Raw genomic sequence first — 19,248 nt, forward strand, 5'->3', positions numbered from 1 at the left:
TAAATGCAGAAGTTTACATTTATCTCTGTTGAAATTCATTTTATTTGTTTTAGCTCAGTTTTCCAGCCTGTCAAGATCATCCTGTATCCTGACTGTCTTCTACCGTATTTGCTATCCCTTCCTATTTATTATCATCTGCAAATTTAACAAGCATTCCCTCTATTCCTTCATCCAAATCATTTATAAAAATGATGAACAGAACAGGTCCCAAGACCAATCCCCGAGGCACTTCACTTGTCACTCTTCTCCAAGAGGATGAGGAACCATTAACAAGCACTCTTCAGGTGTAATCCGTCAACCAGTTACAGATCCAATTAAAAGAGATTAAAATAAAATTCATAAGCATGAATCAACTCAACAATGTATTTAAAGGAAACTTAATTCATACTGACATTGGAAATGTCAAATTGTCTTTCTAAAAAGCATCACATTCCCAATGTAAAGGTTTCTAATGGGATATCAAGAGAAATTACTATTACTGAATATCATATATGTTTTCATCAAGTAAATTTAAATAATTGATGGCTTTATATTAGCTAGGTTTCAAACCATTAACCAAATTACACTATTCACCAATTAAAAGAGCCATTTTTAAGCATATTTAAATTAACATTTGCTACTTTAAAAGCATGGGAAATGATGGTAATATTAAAACTACACCAACAGTGTTGTGCCATAGCAAGTTGGATGTCTCTGTCAGATATAATTTGTTTGGCTGGAGGGTCCACACAGGATTTTTGTGTGCACTTTCCTCTGTCAGCTGCCATTTTCCCTGCATTTTTCTCCCTCTGTACCACCAGAGGGATTTTTGTGTGTGTGTGTGTGTGTTTTAAATAAAATTTGGTCAAAGCTATTTTGCTCTGTGATGTGGGTTTTCCAGGTAAATCTGAAAAGAAACATGTGTCTGATAGAAGTATAAATACATAATTTTCATATTCAAATATTGGCAAAACATAGATAATGTTAGCAAAAGAATGCAAAAACTCCATGTGCAAGCCTGGAACATGTACAAACACTGTCCATACTTCTTATTCCACTTTATTCCACCATGATTCATTTGCAGCATAGTAACCCTGACAGCTATAGATAAAAAAGACTGTACTTATATATGTGGAGCAGAAAATTTTCCAAAGAAAAACATAGCACAGTGCTATATATTGTGCCATAGTGCAGTACCATCATACAGATCTATTGTCACAACATTGGTTCCTCTGAATTTATACAATTATTTATTTATTATAATATTTCTACACCGCTTTTCCTATTAGCTCAAGGTGAAGATCTCCTGTAGAGATATTAGAAAAAAGTACTTTCCCCCTTATATCTCGATAACAAAATAGCCTAGTCATTTACTTTTTTAAAAAATGAAAGCTGGGATTGTGGAACTGGTAGATTTTATTTATTTATTTATTTATTTAACACATTTATATATGCCACTTTTTCACCAAATTAAGGTTCTTATAGATCATAGCAAAGGAACATAATAATGTTATAGCACTATAGCAATTACTGGTTTTTTACAGCCCTCTAGTGGTGGGTAGGAAAAAGGGCACATGAAAAGAGCTGACAAAATGGAAAAATGGTGCAAATGTATGTGTGACCTCTGAAAATACATACTTTCCTGTCTAGACATCCTACTAATGTGCTTGGACTACATTCTTCCTATAAAGACCATACTGAACCATGTTTGACAAAGAATGTACTGAAGTCCTGAAAAAAAATAATTAAAGGATGATTTCATGTGGATGCTATTGCAGTCAAGCGACGTTGGAGAGAAGACTATATGGATGCACCCCATGTTACCATTGTTGTACATTGTGCAGTGTTTTAACCCAAGTTTTATCAGAAAACTTTGCTAACTATAGAATACCAATGACTTCAAAGTAAAAGTATATACTTTATTTTTAAACAAAGCAGAACAGTACCACCAAACGTGCTTCAGTATAACTACAGTTTTAATGACACTCAGTGCTAACTCTAATTAGCTTGTTAGGGCAGTATGTCATATCACACCAGCAGTTATGAGCTGCCAGGCATTAAATATGGGAACTATAATAATTTTACATGGAAAGCTTTGTAGGTGAAAGTGAGGACTTTTAAAATCCTTTTTTATCATCACATTCCTATCCTCAAGAAAGCAAAAATCTGCCTATAGCTATTTCCATAATTTTTAAAGCTCAGAAAAGCCCAACAGTACATAATATTTCAGAAATTTCCTATATATCATTTTTAACATTGAGTGAAAAAACTAAGGATATAACATGCTTCTATAAATACATAAATACGTAAAAGCCACATGATTCAACAACAACAACAAAATCAGTTTAAGAAAAGCATTGAAAATCATTCCTGTATTGGGACTTGAGATCCTCTGTCATACTGAGACAGGCAGCATTGTGATTGGGTCAGCTGGCTCTCGGCAACGAGTGCTAGCAGGGTCAACAAGGCCACAATAAGATTTCACCAACTGGCCAAGGGCTGGAATGAACAGGCAGATCTCAGACAAAAGCGCTAGAAATAACAAATGAGGCCATAGAAAGAAATAATTTTTTCATTAAAGGTTTAATTATAAAACCCTTCTTAGGAGTTAAAGACTACCATAATAGAACGTTTTGGAGGTCTTTCATTCATAGGGTCGCCATAGGTTGGAAACGACTTGACGGCACATAACACACACACACAATACTGATAAGGACCTTCTGGAGATTTTCAAAGTTTATTTTATTAAAATATTTCTATCCTTCTTCCACTGAAAGTGACCCAGAGAAGATGGAAGATCTGTCCTTCTTCATGCTAAATAGGCAAACATGAGGTTTAAGAATAGCCAGATTATACACAGGCATAAACCAATTTTTTCATGACACTAAAATGTAATTCTGATGTCTAAATTCAAGTATAAAATATTATATCTGACTTCTGACATGCACATTGACCATTGACAGATATTATTCCATGGTAGCATAATACTGGAAATAGGGTTGCCAATTCCAGATGGGAAAATTGCTGAAGATTTAGGGGTACAACCAGCAGAGGGCAGACTTTGGGGAGAGGAAGACCTTAAGCAGGATGTGATGCCACAGAGTCCACCTTCAAAAGCACCCATTTTCTCCAAGGGAACTTTTCTCTATAGACTGGAGATGAGTTGTAATTCTGGGGGATCTCTAAAGTTCACCTGGTGGTTGGCAAACCTAATTGGATCCAACTAATGTACTTCACTAACGGAGGAATCTTCTTCTAACAGAAAAAGACTTCCTGTAAATGAAGAAAGCCTCCCCATAGTTGAAGAGAGAACAGATTCAACTCACAGATGAAAACAAACCATTCAAGCAGAGTATGTTTTCATCCTAAGCTCCAGTGGGGATATTAACAACATTCTTTTGTTTGTTACAAATATTAAACACATTACAAAAAAGGAACAATCAGCTCATTTCACAGACACCTATTACTGCATTTGCTCACCTATGTCCAAATATATAGTTACAAGTGGGGAGCCCACAAGGACTTGCAGGAAGTATCTCATTTCCCCCTGCCCCACTTGTCCTGTTTCCCTTCCCTCTCCCCTGAGAGCCTCTCCCCCTTTTCCTGTTTCTTTCTCTCCTTCTCATTCACCTTTGTTTGCCCCCCTGTCTACATGTTTCCCTCCCTGTCCCTCGACAGCCTCTCTTCTGTGACCAAGTTGCATTGTACCAGTTGAACCAGGCCCAGTTGCATAGTGGAAAACCTGTAAGGACTTGCAGGGGGAAAATTCACTTTTCTCTGAATCCCCCTCCCCACACTATTTCCTCTTTCCTTCCTCCTGGCAGCCTACATACCACTAAAAAGCTTACCTTTCATATGCCCCCTATCTTCACCTATATTTCAGAATTTTCTTCATTTATGCCCTGGCTTTCTCCACAATGGGGACCCAAAGCAGTTAACACCATTCTCCTTGCCTCCATATTAACTAGGGTTGCACTTACCTTAAAGATGTTGCATGCACACTCCCAGTGTGGTCTGAGGACATCACTTACAGGACTGATGTCATTGTGCAGGCCCCGGAAGTGCTCCTGCACTTTGCACTGGATCAATTTGGGCCCTAAACTGGGCTGATTTGGCCCATTTGGGGCCCAAATCATCCCAATGAGAAGCGCAGCATCACTCACAGGGCCTGTTTAATGATATCACTCCTGAGACTGATGTCGCCATGCCGTGCTGGGAGCATACCCAAGAGGTCTCTTCCCCCACCTTTTCCCCCCACTGGCCAGGTGAATGGTGGTGGGAAAAGGAGGGTGGAAGAGGGGTATTCCCCATCCCTAGCAAGCAGCCCTAATATCATCATAACAACCCTGAAAGGTAGGTTAGGCGTACAGCCAGTGACTCAGTTAGTTATCCAGTGAGGTTCTATGGCAGAGTGGTGATTCCTTCATCCTACTCTGACCACTACGCTTCACTGGCTTTGTGGGGAGGGGCTGTTGTTGAGCATCAGCAAATAGCCAAGTCTGGGTGAGTCACGTAATATCAAGTTGTCCAGTGGTTGCTTCTGGGTCTGGCCTTAATGAGTCGTCCCTCAAATGCCAAAACACCTCTGAAAAGGGCCCTGTCTCCTCCCCTGCCTTTTACTTACAGAAAACATGCCTGCAATACTGACTACACTATCATGGTTGCTTAACAACAGCCACTGAGGGGATCTGATTCTTAAAGCTACTGCTGCTCCTTTCATCATTTTTGTTTTTTTAAAAAGCCCCAATGTATTTTTTTATATATATTTTAGATGTTTCGACAAACCTGGGGCATTTTTCATACATTAGTTGGGGTTTTTTTTCTTCACTGCATACACATGTCGATTGATAAAGAATCAAGTAAAATGTGTCCTGATGGTTATTAGAGTGAGTTTCTTAGACTCTTAAAGAAGATTAGAGGGAGTGATGGAGAAGAGGAGGGTGGTCAAAGGCCTGGTGGGTAGCCATGTTGGTCTGCAGTAGAACAGCAGGATTTGATTTCAGTGGCACCTTAGAGACCAACAAGATTTTCAAAGCATAAGCTTTTGAGAGTCACAGCTTGTTCAGGTATCTGAAGAAGGGAGCCCTGATTCTTGAAAGCTTACACTCTGAAAATCTTATTGGTCTCTAAGGTACCACTAGATTCAAAACAGCTGGAGCATAACCCTTATATTTGAAGGTTGTGAACTTCAGAATAGAAATGGGCACAAACTGCACGATGAAATAAAGTTAGTCACAAACTGGGCCGATTCATGCTTCACGAACCAGTAGTTTGGGGAAGCCCATTTTCCACAAACTTCCACAAACTTTCAGTGCCAAGCAGCATGGAAAAGGGCATTTAGACCCCCCAATCAGCTGCTTGTTGGGAAGATCCCCGACAAGCAGCTGATCCAAGCATGCGGGGATGAAATGTCCCTTTCCATGCCACTGCAAAGCGGCAGGAAAAGGGGTGTTTCACCCCCAATCAGCTGCTTATTGGGGATCTCCCGGACAAGCAGCTGATCCAAGCCTGTGAGGGTGAAATGCTCCTTTCCCTGCTACTGCGAAGGAGCACAGAAAGGGGCATTTAAATCCCCAGATCAGCTGTTTGTCAGGGATCTCCCTGACAAGCAGCTGATCCAAGCCAGTGGGAGGAATGCTTTTTTCCCTACTGCTGCGAAGCAGCACAGAAAGGGGCATTTAAACCCCCAGATCAGCTGCTTGTCAGGGATTTCCCCGGCAAGCAGATGATCCAAGCCGGTGGGGGGGATGTCCCTTTCCCTGCTGCTGTGAAGCAGCACAGAAAGGGGCATTTAAACCCCTAATCAGCTGCTCGTCAGGAATCTTCCCAACAAGCAGCTGATCCAAGCTGGTGGGGGGTGAAATGCCCTTTTCCCTGCCGCTGCAAAGCAGCACAGAAAGGGGCATTTAAACCCTTGGATCAGCTGCTTGTTGGGGAGATGCCCAACAAGCAGTTGATCCAAGCCGGTCGGGGGTGAAATGCCCTTTTCCCTGCCGCTGCAAAGCAGCACAAAAAGGGGCATTTAAACCCCTGGATCAGCTGCTTGTCGGGGATCTCCCCACCAAGCAGCTGATCCAAGCCAGAGGGGATGAAATGCCCCTTTCCGTGTTGCTTCACAGCAGCACAGAAAGGGGTATTTAAACCCCACAAACCACGAACTGGTTCATGAACTGGGGCAAGTTCATGAAAGTTTGTGGTTTGTGAAATGGGATGAACCATGAACCACATGGTTCTTTTTTTCCCAGTTTGTGCCCACCTCTACTTCAGAATGCTACTTGCCTGGGGTTCATAGTAGAACGTGATATTTGTTGGCTTTGCAAAAACATGTAATTGGCCATTGTTGAAAATGGAAAGCTGGGTTAGATGGATGCCAAGATTATACATTGCTTGGGCACCAGAAAACCTTGGGCCAACCCAAGGTTTACTGTACCAAGTAGATTTGGACTTAAGTTGGGAAAAACTAGCCAGAAAACTCAATATAAAGGGAAAGTACCACTACTCCTTCCAAAGAAAGTAATATAGTATTCAGAATAACAATTATCAACAAAATCAGCTGTTATCATTGCCAAAATTAGTTGCTATCAGAATTTGGAAAGCTTCAGAAAGTGTTGAGTATTTTCTAAATATGGTACAATAAGCAAAGCACAAGTCCTTGTATGATTATGACTGAGATATAGTAGACTTCCCCAAATGTATGTGATAATATTAAATAGACAAGGAAGCCTCTGTGCCACACGACCAAAGGACAGAATTATTTACTGGGTGCTGTGGAAAGGATGAGATAAGACTCTGGATAAAGCTAAGAGGAAGCAGCTTTTAAAAAGGAAGGAATCTCTATAATCAGTCTAAAGGCTGATGGACTTAGTAAGGAGACTAATTTTTTTCATGTTACTTAGAAAAGTCTGCAGTTCAAAATGAAACCTACTGAATGTATAACTTGGGGAATGCACAGCAGACCTAAGGAAAATAAACAATGAATGTTTTCTTTATAGTATAATGATATGAATTTACTTAAACAATTGGAGGGAAAAGAGGATAATGTTTCAGTTAAAACTTTCTTCAGATAAATCATCTGTGAATGAATTTATCACACCATCTGTTGGAAATAAATCATGCACTCCTGAAGGCCACATAAGAAACTACAGTCATAACCTGAGACGGTTTAAAAAAAAAACTTTTCTGATCTTTTATCTTTACTATAAAATTTAAAACTATTATATTTGCAAAAATTGTATTTGAACATGTGAGTGAAAACATTAATTAACCTGTGCTTTCTATGATGAAATTCAGTCTGAAGAAAATTCTCTAACAACCACTCTCATTGTGGACAGCTACAGAAAGTTTACTTGTCTTATAAATTTCTCCTTCTATTAAACTAATAAGTAGGTTCTAGAACAAATTAAGCCTAAATTCTCCCTAGAAGTTAAAATGACAAAACTGGGGCTAGCATACTTTGGTCACATGAGAAGACAAGACTCACTGGAAAACTCAATAATGCTAGGAAAACCTGGGCAGTAGGAAAAGAAGACCCAGCATGAGATGGATTGACTCTATTTATTTATTTATTTACATTATTTATAGTCCACCTTTCTCACTGAAATTCAAGGTAGATTACACAGTGAAGTTTTATTTATTTTTATTTATTTATGTCATTTATAGTCTGCCTTTCTCACTGAGATTCAAGGCGGATTACACTGTGAGATTAGTACAGTCAAAAGGACATTTCCATAACCAATGTCATAGGGTAAATAAATACAAGTTTACAAAGACATAGCATTAGCAAGAATCCAATACAGAGCTAAAGAAATGCTGAAACAGCATAAGCAATTCTAGGACTGACATTAGACAATATGAAGCATAGGTAGCTCAAAGGAGCACATATTTGAAGCAACATATAGTACGTAAGGCAACACAGTCATCATGAAGTCTATGGTTCCCTAACTCATTACTGAAGTATCTGAGACCCCCTCCCTACAATACAGCCCTCCTATCTTTTTGATCAATTCGGTTTTGCACCATTTGCTGAAAGTCAGTAGAGTGGGGGCTCTCCTAACCGGCTCAGGCAGGCCATTCCACAGGGCCCGTGTACAGGCTCCTGTTGGTGCAGGGTGGCACCTACAGGATAGCCTGTTTAGATGAGCAAAGCTGCTGTGAAGGAACATAAGGGGGGAGATGGTCCCATAGGTATGCTGGACCAAGGCCATGAAGAACTTTGTATGTGATAACTAATACCTTGAACGGAGCACAGTAACTGTTAGGTAGCCAATGGAGTGATTGCAGAATGGGAGTGATGATCATGCTCCTGCTCGCTCCTGTAACAGTCAAGTCACAGAATTTTGTACCAATTGGAGCCTCCTAGTTAACTTAGATGGGGGACCTATCTATAATGCATTACAATAGTCAAGTCTTGATGTTACCATAGCAATACAATACAATCAACAGCTGGGTCCTTTTAACAAACACTATAAAGGAAGTTATGGCTTTTGGTTTGCAAGATCTGAGCAGGGCTGCTAATGATAGGATAATTTGAAATCATCAATCCATAGGGTTGCCAAGAATTGGAAGTGTCAAGATACTAGCCTATCAGTTCATTTCGTGGCTTTTTCAAATCTTTGGTTCAGGCTTTTGGGCCTAGTTAGCTTACAGAAGGCTCATCTCTGGAAAATTACAATCATTATGACTTTGTTGTTTCCAGAGAGATCAGAGAATGGCATGAAAGGAGGCACAAATGCAGATAATGGGATCAAAGACCTTCCAGGACAAGATCCCAGAGAGAGTTTTGCAGTCACATTCCATCTCATTAGCTCAAGGAATTATCAATGAGAGCTAGTTGTTCTGTGACTGAGTTCCAGATGCAAAGGAATGTGGTCACATGTCCTAGTAACATCCATTGATTGGTGAAGCAGGATCAGATCATGCTGTGAGCAGCCTGGCAATAAATCAAGCGTCTTCATTCTAGTTTGTTCTCTGGTTAGGTATGTTGTGACTGCTGGTGGATACTGCTGCTACATGCCTTTCTCTGATATGGACCAGACTACCAGGACAGGTGTCACTCCAGGACTCTTGTTTCTGGTTTCTGGACTCTGAAGTTCTCCTTGGAGTCCTGGGCTTCTAGTCTGATAAGGTAACATCTGTGTCAAAGGACCAAAGCCTGTATACTATTTTAGGATAGTTATTAATTTTATTGTTGTCTTTCCTGTTTTGCACATTTTCTATAATTATAAAATTTGAAATTTTTTAAATAAATGTTTTTCATTATACTTCTGTGGTGTTATTTGGTTTTTTTTAAAAAAAAAATTATTGGTGAGTATACTTTTCAAATTCAATACATACATTCCCTCAATATCTAATTAACCCTATCCCCCACCCTTTTCCTCCTCCCTCTCTATCGACTTCCAACAGCTTTCCAACCCTTAACCCCTCTTATTACTTAATAAATCCCTTACTCTAAGCACATTCTAATTTTTTTCCCCAGGTATGCTATCATATATATCAAATATTCTATCAATATAATATACTTCTATCAATTATGCTATCAAATATTCTATCAGTATAATATACATCTATCAGTTTTACTATCAATATAGTACAGATCTTATACCCCTCAATATAGCAGACCAGTATAATATAGTATAATATATAACAGAAGTCTTAATTTAAACATATTCTATTTCTTTTAAATCAATATTCTATCTAATATACTATCGTCATTATAATATGTATTAAAACCCCTACTGTGTGCCCTGCCACCAATGTGGCACGGCATACAACACCGTACTACACCTTCATTATATAATATACAATCTGATCCACTAACATTCTAATATATATAGTATACCCCATCAGTATATTTATTTAACTATTTCCTTATTCATATACTCTAAAAAAGATATTACTTATCCTAACCTCCTTATCTTATTCTTTACAAAATCAGTTCTAATTTTCACCCCTTTTCTACTATATTATAATCCAAGCTTAGATTAAAATAGATATAAATTGGTATAATGGTAAAGTCACTTCTCTCTTACTTCTGTGGTGTTATTTGGGTTTTGGAACTTCAATCCAAATCCATTATCTTGGTCAATTTTGGCTGCAGCCAGTTCTTCAGTCTCTCAGCTGAGGGTTAGTCTAGACCAGGGGGTTTGAACCTTTTTTGTGCCATGGACACCTTTGGTAATATGGTGAAATTTATGGACCCCTTCTCAGAATAATGTTTTTAAACATATAAAATAGTGAAAATAAAGATGTAATTTTTCCCATCCAAGATCATGGACTCTCTAAAATCTATTGTCCATGGAATCCAGGTTAAGAAGCCCTGGTCTAGAAGGACTGCTGGTGGCTCCAGTTACCTGTCACCCCCCCCCCCATCCTTGAGTGTTTTGCTCTTGACCCCTACTCCAGCCTTCTTGTGAAATTAGGAGGCCACGACACACCTCACACACACTTACTGAGTACATTTTTGATACAGATATCACTGAAAACATTCAGAGGAATATACTGGGATTCCCTCTGAGACAACTTTCAATGTGGCAGTGGGACTCTATATTTGTTTACTAAAATTCAAGGTCAGGTTGTTAAGAGCCCCTTTCTTTCTTTCAGTTAGAGTTTGCTGTCAATCCTTTTTTTCTTACCCCCTCTGGGCAGATTGCTGCCACCAGGAATTATATTCCAAAATAATTTAAATTTCCGTTTTAATAATGTGCCCAAGGGTCAGGCTCCTTCGTGGGACTATGTGTCCCTGAGGATAGGAATGGGATATAGGAATAAGATATCAGTTTCATATTATTTCTTAAGCTTGATGGTTTCAAAAGAGTGTTATTTGTTCTTACCGTCACTTTTCATAGACACAGTCTCTCAGATCTTCTCTCAGGCTGCACACACAGTTTGCCTGCTTCTGATATCAATTTCTCACTCAAATATACGTAAGACTTTCTCTCAGGCATACACACAGTTTGCCTCTCTTGCACTGACAATGTTCTTTCACAAACATACACAGTTCAGGCTTCCACACAGGTTATATTTCTTTTAGAAATTCACAGACACTCTCAGGCTGCACACAGCTTGCCTCTCTTGCCCTGACTCAATATTTCTCTCAGAAACGCTTAGACTTGTTCAGGCTGCACACAGCTTGTCTGCTTTCCCCAGACTGAATCTTTTTCTCCACTAAAGCACAAGTGAACAGGGAGGAATACAAGTGAGTCTGTTCACTTGCCATTCAAGTATAATTTGTCACTTCTAGCTTCGCCCTGAAACAGTAGTTTACTCTGCCCACACTCTCAGTCATCAGCCAATCATATTACTCACTCATCTCTCTCTTTCACCTCCACTCTTCATCTGTACCACAGCATTTAAAGACACACACACATTTAAAATCATTACACGAGTCTTATTTTTATATATATATTATATAAATAATATATATCAATAAATATATTTATATATATATATATATACACACACACACACATAGGTAGATCATCTAAGTCCAACTGATACTATAATAACAACAATAATAATACTGTGCTTATTATTATCCCCATGATACAGCTCGAAAGCTGGGGCTCAGAAGAGTGGCTTCCCCAAATTATGAAGATTGTTCTCACACATCATGTTTAGGGATTAGCAGTCAATAATGCACTCTTATGGAACGAATTCCATTGATTACACCCTTCTGATCATGAGATCTACCAGTTCAAAGTCTATTTTTCCTCAATGCAGACAAACTCCACTTTGCTTTTTAGAACTGAAAAATATCCAAGTTAGTTCAACTGACAGATTTAACAACAGAGAAATGTAGCTGCTACTATATATATCTATATATCTATATATCTATATCTATATCTATATCTATATCTATATCATCTATATCTATATCTATATATATAATAAAACTACAGTTCAACATCTTTTCCCATGAATACATATTATCAGAAAGTTGATAAGAAGGTAACGGTAGTAGATTTTGTTTAGGAAGCAGTAACCTTTCATCCAAAGAGGAAAAAACCCTTTCCAATATGTCCCTTTCCCTCGAAAAATGCAATGATTGAAAAAGGCTGTCTCAGATTACAGCTCTGAATAGCTTTGCAACATCAGCAAATTGCAGAGTACCCCCTTTTTTCTGCCCATAGTTATGGAAGAAATGATCCAGGAATTGCAAAATTGCAACGCAACAGTGACTGAGAAACCAGACTATTTTTTCTCCATGCTCATTTTCAAAACATTTGCTTAGTGCCCTTAGTAAAATTGTCCATTGGGTCCTCTTACCTTTTTTTGAAGAACATTAATTTTTCTTTCTTTGACTTCTAACATGTCTTTCATATCTCGAATTTCTCCAGCCAAAGTTCCCTTTTCTTCAGTGAGGTCCTGCAGTTGTTTGGTTTTTTTATTAAGGAAACTTTCTTTCTCTTCTAAACGTAATCTCAAGGCATCAACCTATAATAAAATATGCATGTGTCAAAAGGTTAACAAATGAAAAAATAGAATTATTCAGTAGTTAAAGGCTGTTGTACACATTTCTACCTCTGAATTTCTTTGTTCCCTGATATTGATAAAAACCATACACAAATCATCTTTTGTCACTGGATTGTCAAACTTGAGAGACCACTGACATTTCACAGAAGTATCAGATGGGGAGAACAACCTGTCAAGCAGGGGCCATGTTTGCAACCCACTGAGAAAAGACTGACAAGAGTACTCCACTCTTTACTACCCTTTCTTCCCTTTGCGCTGACTGCTAGGGAAAGTACTGTTTACATTAAATCACTCTTCCACTCCCAAGGAGACATTTCTAGAATGGGAAAGGCACTGTCCAGAAGTAGCAAGGTAAGAACTTATACACGGGCACCAAACAGCTAGCAAATCACTCAGCCTGACAGAGCTTGTGCATTTTTGGTATGGTATATGGTAGGCCACTTCATCGTTAATTTCACTATACGTAACATGACAAACGTGTAGTAAATTTGTTATGACCAACAACAAGACCCTACCTACAGTTGGGCAGAGGCTCAGATAGATGTTCTACAGGAAAATCCTGGATATATGCTTTTTTGATGCTCTTCTCTCAAACAGCCAGTTTTTCAATGGTCAATTTACCCACCTTCTGCAACACAGCGTTTTAATCAATAAAAATATTTATTGTAGATCCAATCCACCGCAGGCACAGTAATTATAATGTGCTCACAGAGTTGTAATAAATAGGTTGCACGTTGCTTATAGAATTGCAGTATTAGGGTTGCCAGCTCTGGGTTGGGAAATTCCTGGACACTTGGAGGTGGAGCCTGGGGAGGATGGGGTTTGGGGAGGGGAGTGACCTCAGCAGGGATGCCATGCCAAAGAGTCCATCTTCCAAAGCAGCCGTTTCCTTCAGGAGAACTTATCTCTGTGGTCTGGAGACCAGTTGTAATTCTAGGCAATCTACAGTCCCTACCTTGAAGCTGGTAACCCTATGCAGTATAGGGGCAGAAAAATGGAGATGAAAAAATGGGGTTTAGTTTTGGATTGTGGTTTTATCTTATATCTTAAATATATACTGCTGCTTGTATGTTTGTGATGTTTTAAATGCTGATTTACTTTCTTAGGTGCTTCTGTTTTTATGACATTTTAGCACCCTTTCTTCAATGTAAGACTCAAAGAAGCTAACAATTATATCTAAAACGATATAACTTTCATCAATTTAAAAACATAAAACACAGCTAGAATAAAAAAAAATTCTCAATAAATTTGCTAACCAACAGTTCTCTTCCCTAGCCTCAGGGCTGCCTCCTCCATTTCCCTATGTGTTTCACCCTCACCAGTCAGATAAGAAGTGGCAGGGGTGGCATCTGCCAGGGGCTGGGGGATCCCTCACCATGGCGGGGGAACTGGCAGCTCTCTCCATAACTACCTGTACTTTTGCCCTGCAGGAGTGCTGCAAATGAAACCAAAGCATATCTAATAGCTCTGAGTTCAAGCAGATCAATGGGTAAATAACTCTCAGAAGCACACCAACATCTGCTGACTGAAGAATTCTCACAATGCCCCCCCAACCTGATAAAGAAACATCTGTAGTAATTGTGAACTGAACCAAAGCGACTGAGCCAAAGGGATGCCCTTTTTCAAATTTGGCCTGACACCACCACCCTTAAGTATGTGTAACAGTGACTGAAAAACATTTTTTTTTCAGGATGCAATCCTGGGATAAACCTTCTAATGAACCAATTTTGCAAAGCTTGCATGTGCAGACAAGCATGAGGTAATTCTATGGTAGAAGGTAGATACCTTAGTAGCCTCTGAATATTAAAAGCTGGTTGAAAACAGTGCTTCCAAACCAAATCAATCAGCCTACATAAGGTCTGGAAATAAAAATGTCCAACTAGTTATGGAATACAGCACCATTGTCACTAACTGTATAGATTGGGTAGGTTATAATTTAGATTTCTCCCAGTTAACAAAGAGGCTGAGGTCCTGAACTGAATGAAGTGTGAGGTAATAAACTCTTTAAAAGGAGCGACAATGGGATGTCATTCCCCCGCCCGAGGCGGGGGATCCCCTGCTCCCACCTCCCCCTCCCACCCCAACTTACTTGGTCAGCGGGGGGGTGTTCTTCCTGGGGCCCCCTCCTGGGTGGTGCAACATGCCCCCGGGCAGTGCAGTGTGCTCCTGTGCCCACAGCGAACCGCTGAGGGCTGAATTGCACCCTGCAGCAGGCCGATTTGGCACCCTGGTGAGTGCAGGAGCGCTCCCAGACTGCCCCTTGACCCGTGTGGTGACATCACTTCCAGGAGGTGATGTCATCGCACAAGCTGGGAGTGTGTGCATGCAACAGGAACCCAGGAACGGAACAAGGTAAGTGCCAGGCCCCTGATCTCCCGCCAGTGGAGTCAGGGGACCTGGCAACCCTAAGCAACAAGCAGTTAATCATCCAGATAAGGATAAATGGAACACCACTGTAGTCTCACAACCCACCACCACACATTTTTTAAAAATCTCTACAAGCAGTGGAGAACAGTGTATTCAAAAACTTTGCCACCACAACAGAACCTGAGAAGTTTCTGCAAATACATGAAGAATAATGTGGAGCAGGCATCTAAACCTAAACTAGCAAAACAGCCATTTATTTACAAAAAGAGAGACCATGGCAGATAGAAAACATCCTAAACACTTATTTAACTGTCTCATATACAAAATAGGTCTCCTACCCAGTTTCCTGGGGGTAAAGTGTAGATGACTGGGGAAGGCAATGGCAAACCACCCCCTAAAAAGTCTGCCAAGAAAATGTCCACTGATCCAACTGATGGGGGCAGAAGAGACTAAAAACAAGATGCCAAGAAACATGGGCACCATCTAAACTCTAGAGAGCAACCTCTTTTTATTAGAGAAAGCTCCTGTGAATCATTGCTGATAGATCTCCACTTCTCCCAATCATGAGACAAGCAGCTAAGGAAAACTCTGCCATTAAACAGGTGGTAAGCTAGTCAGACACACACAAAACCCCTTGGACTTGGAAGTCTGGTCTTTTGGTGAAGCTGGCTTCTCTTTTGACATGGCATGGCATTTCTTGTGCCTTATCCCTGAGGCACATGCAGGGCCAGTGGCAGGGTTTCTGGTGCCTGAGGCGAGATACCTATTCCCCGCCCCCCCCCCCCGGCTAACCAATTTTAAAAAATAGAAGAAATGAAGGAAAAATGAAAAGCACAAAACTTGATTTTTTTTACATTTTTAATTGAATTCTTATTTCTTAATTTAAATTTTAAATTTTAATTTTTAAATAAGTGTGAGAATAACAACAATCTTTGTTTTTCTTATTGTGAGCCAAAATCTATTTTGTGAGCAGAAACAGTGACTTGCATTGAAGTTTTGAGCACACCTCCTTTTGTGTGTGTGTATGTAAAAAAGTTTCCCTCTCTCTTTCTTCCCACATCTCTCTGAATCCAGAGCCTCTTGGCAGTAGAAGGAGGGCTTCTTTTTCAGGGCCCGCTTGGAGGAGAGAGATGTTTGGAAGGGGGACTGAGCAGAAGCCTTCTCTTTCTCTCTGACCTTAAAATATTGATTACCTTTGTCAGAGATCCCTTTCAGGAACTACCCTCCATGCTCATCCTTCTCCTCTCCCTTGAGTTTGAAGTGAACAGCAGCTGACAGCTAAGCATGTGGTGTATTGAAATAAACTATTGGGGGAGAGGGGGAAGGTGGGGTGATATATGAAAACTAGAGGATGAGAGAAGGGAGGTGATAAAGAGGGGGCGCAGTGTGGGGCACTGCTCTGCTGGAGAGAAGGAGGGAGCAACATTGAGATAGGAGAATAGGAAGGGGGAGGGAGAATGAAAGGGAGAAGGTGGAAGGAAAGTAATAGAATTTAAAACAACTTTAAACCCAACAACAGTGATTTGCTCCTACCTGTTGCACAGGGACTGAAAGGGAATTGTGTGTGTCTCACCTCACTTCCTCCTTCCTCTGCTGTGGTGCACACACAACCAGACACTTTCCACCAAAAGCAGCCCCCCCCCAAAAAAAAAGCCTGAGGAAAGGTGAGAAGTAGAACTGATGCCAGCTGGGGAGGGGGAAAGGGATGTACTAAAAGGAATGACAGGATTGCCCATTGGAAATAATGGGAGAGGCTTGAAGGCCCATTGGAGAAACTGGGAGCCAGGAATGCCAATTTACTTGCATGGGCTCCATTGAAATGCATTACAACACAAAAAAAGAGCAAGAGTCCAGTAGTGAAGAAGTGAGCTGTGGCTCACGAAAATTCATACCCTACTACAAATTTTGTTAGTTTTATAGGTGTTACTGGACTCTTGCTTTTTTCTACTGCTACAGACAATCACGGCTGCCCATCTTGATCTATCAACACAGGCCCCAGAGTGGAATGACAGTCCCTGGGAGAAGAATCAGTGGTCTGGGACTGGAATGGCAATGGGTATGGAATGACAGGGGATGTCATTCCAGTCCCAGAGCCCTGACCCTTTTCCCAGGAGCAGTCGTTCCACTCTTTGACCTGTCATTCCAGTCCCTGAGCACAGGTTCTGTTCCTAGGAGCTGTCATTCCACTCTGGGGCTGTCATTCCAGTCCAAGAACACTTCTGCTACTCCCACGGGCTGTCATTCCATTGTGGTGCCTGTAATTCTACTCCAAGAATGCTTCTACTGCTACCCAGGGCTGTCATTCCACTGTGCAACCTGTCATTCCTTCCCAGAGCACAGATTCTGCTCCAAGGGGCTGTCATTGCACTCTGGGAGTTGTTAATCCAGTCCCAGAATTCTTCTACTCTTAGGGGCTGTCATTGCACTGCACTCTGGGGGGCTGTCCTTCCAGTCCCAGAGCACTGAGCCTATTCCAACATGCCCTTGATGAACAGAACTGTGGTTCTCAAAAGCTTGTGCTACAGTAAAGTTGGTTAGTCTTAAAGGTGCTACTGGACTCTTTACTATTCTGCTACTACAGACTAACATGGCTACTCCTCTGGATCTATTCCGAGGACTGTCATTCCACTCTGAAACCTGTCCTTCTGATCCCAAAGCACAAACTCTATAGCTAAGGACCGTCATTGCACTCTGGGGGCTGTCATTCCACTCCCAGAGTATTCTATCTGGTCCCAACGACCTTTATGAAAAATCCATTCCGCAGTTTCTTTGCAACTTTTTTTGTGTTGTGATGTGTTTCAATGGAGCCCAGGCAAGTAAATTGGCATGGCATCCCTGGCTCCCATTATCTCCAATGGGCCTTCAAGCCTCTCCTTTTATTTCCAATGAACAAATCTCCTGTCATTCCTTTTAGTACATGGTGGGGGGGGGAGCAAGAAAGAAAGGAGGGAGTAAGGGGGAGAAAAGGTCAGATGGGAGCTCGCTGCTCCCCAGCTGAGTCAGCTAGCATGTCTCTTGCTTGTTCCAGCACAGAAGCTTTGCCCAAGGCTTAAATTGAGAGAGAGGGAGAGAGAGAGAGGCAGGCAGGCAGGCAGGCAGAGACAGAGACATAGGAGGAGGGAGGGCAGAGAGAGAAACGTCCCTGCTGATGGGGCTGAACTCAAAGCTTCGCTTTGGGCAGTTCACTGCCCTCGTGTCTGGTGGTGGGAGGGCTGGAGAGGCAGGCAGGCACCGCCTTCTATTGTCTTCCTCCTCTCTTCAGGCGCCAGCTGAGTGGGAAGGCAGGGCTGCCCTTCTGCGCTCCAGAAGAAATGCCCTGCACTGAAGAGAATTCCTGCATGAGCGCATGGGAGCATGCTGGTCAGTGCCAGCACGGCGGCCTCTTCAGAGTTCAGCGCTCGAGGCGGCCGCCGGCCCCGCCTCTATTTACACACCGGGCCTGGGCACATAGGGAGAGCAGTAAGGGGTACAAGGATGACAGTGTAATCTATAATATCACAGGTACTGCTGATGTCGGAGGCACCTTTATAAGTGGATGTCCCAGGCCTGTAATACTTAAAGCACTGGCCATTATCTTTCTTTTTCTCATTCTATCTAAAGCTTCATCTGTTTGTGTACTAAACAGGGCAGCCCCCTCAAATGGTAAATCTTCCACTTTCTGGCTTCATTTGTCAAACTGGTGGACTGGAGCCAAGCATGATGCCTGAGAACAATTGAGAAGGCCAAAGACCTGGAGGAACAATCAGCCAGATGTTTTGCAGCATTAATTTGTTTTTGCCAAGTTTGGTACCCTCTGACTGGATAATCTTAGCCAAGGATTTATTTTCCTCAGGAAGACATTCCAAAAAGGAAACACTCCTTTCCACAAGAGCATCTGATATCTTCCTATAATGGCACAGTAACTAGTTACTCTGAATGCTGTGATGGCAGAAGATTTTAACTTTATTTACAAGCAGGAGCAGAACTGGTACCAAAATGTTTCTTTGCTTGCATGATCTCTGTTGCAAAGGCATTTGGTGGTAGGTGCATAAAAAGAAATGCAAAATCCTCTTGGTACGCCCTGTACATTGACTTCACTTTCCTAGACAAAGGATGGAGAAATTCAGGATGGGAACAAAGCCTTCAGGCAATATCTAGAAAGGCAAAGGGTCCTGAAGAGTCAGAGTACAAGACCTTTAAAACAAGATTTGCTGGCTTCAGATCTGAACATGCAATGTCAATGTCCAAAGATTTTGCCATACAAAGGAGTTGCTCCAAAAATAGAAAATAAAAATCCTCATTTGGAGACATCAGCATGGTATCTCCCATGGAGTCATCTGATGAAGGATCCACTGCCATCTCAAAACCGCAATCAGAATGCATTACAAGTCAGAATTGGAGACAGCTTGTGGTGCAGTGTGTTGACATGCCATCTTAGCAACATGACTTTTG

General features: G+C 41.1%; 1 protein-coding gene across 2 annotated transcripts in view; it reads right to left on the reverse strand.

Moving 5' to 3' along the window:
* Positions 1 to 19,248, reverse strand: part of ERC2 (ELKS/RAB6-interacting/CAST family member 2) — a 768,095-nt gene that overhangs the window by 371,923 nt on the left and 376,924 nt on the right. For both annotated transcript variants that reach the window (XM_054977161.1, XM_054977162.1), the window contains exon 6: positions 12,244 to 12,411. In XM_054977161.1, coding sequence (XP_054833136.1) covers positions 12,244 to 12,411 — 168 coding nt within the window. The remainder of the gene's footprint in view (positions 1 to 12,243; positions 12,412 to 19,248) is intronic.

This window comes from Eublepharis macularius, chromosome 4, assembly GCF_028583425.1.
Source record: "Eublepharis macularius isolate TG4126 chromosome 4, MPM_Emac_v1.0, whole genome shotgun sequence".
NCBI lineage: Eukaryota > Metazoa > Chordata > Lepidosauria > Squamata > Eublepharidae > Eublepharis > Eublepharis macularius.